The sequence below is a fragment of the Bison bison genome, unplaced genomic scaffold, assembly GCF_000754665.1.
Source record: "Bison bison bison isolate TAMUID 2011002044 unplaced genomic scaffold, Bison_UMD1.0 scf7180017864270, whole genome shotgun sequence".
NCBI classification, from domain to species: domain Eukaryota; kingdom Metazoa; phylum Chordata; class Mammalia; order Artiodactyla; family Bovidae; genus Bison; species Bison bison.
Genome location: NW_011494842.1, coordinates 6,228,340 through 6,230,993, shown reverse-complemented (window position 1 = coordinate 6,230,993; position 2,654 = coordinate 6,228,340). Strand labels below are relative to the sequence as shown.

The following is a 2,654-nucleotide window of genomic DNA, read 5'->3' as shown; positions in this document are numbered from 1 at the left end:
CGTTGACAGGGACTAGTTCAGCTCATCTGCCTACCAAGGCCACTCTCAGCCCGGGCCAGGAGAGAGTTCTTCCTTTAGCCTCCCCACTGGTCCCCTGGTGTCCCCCCTGCTCACCCCATCCTGGCAACCTTGCTTCTCTCCACACCCAGGGGACCCTCTGAGAGGGTCGCTGCAGTTCCTGCTGTATGAGTGAGCTTCCGGTCACGCTGCTATGACAAAGAGGCCCCAGGACAGAGTGGTCAAATCAGATTTGTTTCTCTCTGATCTTGTAGTGCATGGCGGGTAGCAGCAGGGACCTGGGTTCCTTCTGTTTGTCTTTCCGTCGGGTCCTAGAGGGTTGTCCTTGTCCTCATGCCTGGGGCTACTCGACCTAGATGTTGCTTCTGGCCACAGGACGGAAAAGAGAGGAAGTAGGGAGGAAACAATCTATTTTTTTTCCCCCAAAGAATGAGCTTGATCATTTTATGGTAACAAATAATTCTGCCAAATCTCAATGGTTTAAAACAATAAAGGTCCATTTCCCACTCCTCGTGCATGGGAACAGTCTATTTTCATCAAATGTGTGGACGCTGCACACAGCCCTTGACACTTGTCATTAGCAGGAATGTGGTCACATGAGGCCACACTGGGCTGCAAGGGAGTCTGGGAAATATGGTCCTTAATTTGGCAGTGAAAACTGGTAGACAGACGGCTGGGGGTGGTCAGGGTGCCGCCCACCATCCTGCGGTCTTCCACGTCACCTTCTCCAGGCAGAAGCCCCTGGCTGTGCCTGGTAGATGATCCCCCCTGTTCTGAGCTGTTAGGGTCCTGACAGAGTCAAGGCAGTTTTATGACCGAGGGCACAGCGATGTCCCACATCCACTCTGCTCTCTTGGCAGAGAGAGCACAGGCAGCCTCCCCGACTTCCCCCGAGCTGTCTGCAGGTCATGGAGGGAGACCCTGAGCCCTGGCAGGACAGAAAAAACCCCAGGATTCGGGCTGGGCTCCTCACCCATCTGGCCTCAGCTCCTCAGTGTTCCAAGAGGGTGGTGCTTACCTGGCCTCTTCCTGAGGCTGCTGTGAGGTGTGAACTCCAGTGGGGTGGCAGTGCAGGCACTTGGGATGCCCGGGGTGGGGTGGGGGGTTGGCATGGTTCCCTGACCGTGGCTGCGGGGAGGGGAGACACCCAGAGAGGCAGCCCTGGCCCCGTGATGGGTGAGCGGAAGCCGGACTGATGCATGCAGATAAGAGGGGCTCAGGGCTGGGGTGAGACAGGACCCCTGGTGGGGGAGGGGGAGGGGTCCCAAGGACTTCCATCTCCCACCATCTCCCCGGGCGTGGGAGTAGGGCCGAGTTAGGCACACGCCCCAGTGCCCAGCCCCCTGAGGCCCCTCTCTGGTTCCCTTATCTCCTCTGTCTGCATTTCTGCTCATTCCCCCAAGGCTGTGTGTCTGTATATATTCTTTACATGTGTGTTTCCAAAGTGTGTGTTGCATGTCTGAAAAACTCTCCCCTGGTCATACTTGAAGACTGTATCATATCAGAAATAAACACGATCCTCTTAAAGCCTCGTGGGATCAGGAGGACACAGGGACTCCGTGGGGTGGGGGCTAGGGGGCGATACTCACAGAGGAATGGCGTCAGCAGGGAGAGCTCCAAGGAGGGTCCGCCTAGGGGGACGAGATGAAGACGGATGGGCCCGCCAGGCCGGCAGCCCAGGTGTGGGGGTGGGCGGGATGGGTCGGGGGGTGGGGTGGGGGGGGAAGGTGCTCAGTGGGCGGGGTGGGTGCTGATGCCCCGGGCAGGGCCATGCCTGCGGAAGGGGCGTTGGATGAAGACAGCCCCTGACTCCTCGCTCCCCGGTCTCTCTCCTTCCAGCGCTGGCCACCAAACAGACCTACGTCACCTACACCAATCATGCCATCTAGCTCGGCCCCCGGAGCCGCCCAGGAGGAGGAGGAGGAGGACGGAGACCCTTGTGGATGGTGCGTCGGGCCAGGGCCACGCCCAGGGGCCCAGCTGATGTCCTCACCGCCTGCGGGCTCCCGCGGATGTGGCTTGGTGCTGCTGACAGTGGGACCCCCGGCAGTCACTGCTGGGTGGCCTGGACAAGCCGGCCGGGGCCAGGAGGAGGCTGGGGGGCTGGGAAGCCTCAGGCCACGAGCGCCTGCGTCCTGCGCCGGCCCCGCCCCGCCCCAAACCCCTGAGGCTCGGGCACTGGTTTCCCCCCTCGTCTCTGCCTGTCCTGTTGGTGACTCCCTCAGTCTCCATCCCAGTCTTGAGTTCTCTTCTCTCTCTGTATCACCTTTTCTCGCCGTGTGTCTCTGTCTGTGTGCCCTCTGCTTTTTCTGTATCTTCTCTCTTTCCGTCCGTCTCCAGCTCTCTCCCAACTCTTCTCCTGTGCTCCGCCCGTCTCTCATTTTTCTTTCCTGTCCTCAGCCCCCTCCTCGCCTTCATTTCCCTCTCCCTGCCATCTCTTGCCGATTCACCAAATCCTACATGTCGCTAAAGAGAAAAAAAGGAGAAAAAAAAAATCAAAACACAAAAAAGCCAAAACAAAAGCAAATCCCGAGTGTGTTGCCAAGTGCTGCGTCCTCTCCGTGGCCTCTGTGCGTGCCCGCGGCCCGCAGCCTTCCCGCCTGCCCCCCGCCGTCTGCCGCGTGTGCTGCCCGCCT

General features: G+C 59.5%; 1 protein-coding gene across 1 annotated transcript in view; it reads left to right on the top strand.

Moving 5' to 3' along the window:
- Positions 1-1,919, top strand: part of GRM4 (glutamate receptor, metabotropic 4) — a 103,858-nt gene extending 101,939 nt beyond the window's left edge. Inside the window, exon 13 of the mRNA XM_010848719.1 lies at positions 1,858-1,919. Within this exon, the coding sequence (XP_010847021.1) occupies positions 1,858-1,907 (50 nt within the window). The 3' untranslated portion in view covers positions 1,908-1,919. The remainder of the gene's footprint in view (positions 1-1,857) is intronic.
- The last annotated feature ends 735 nt before the right edge of the window (positions 1,920-2,654 follow it).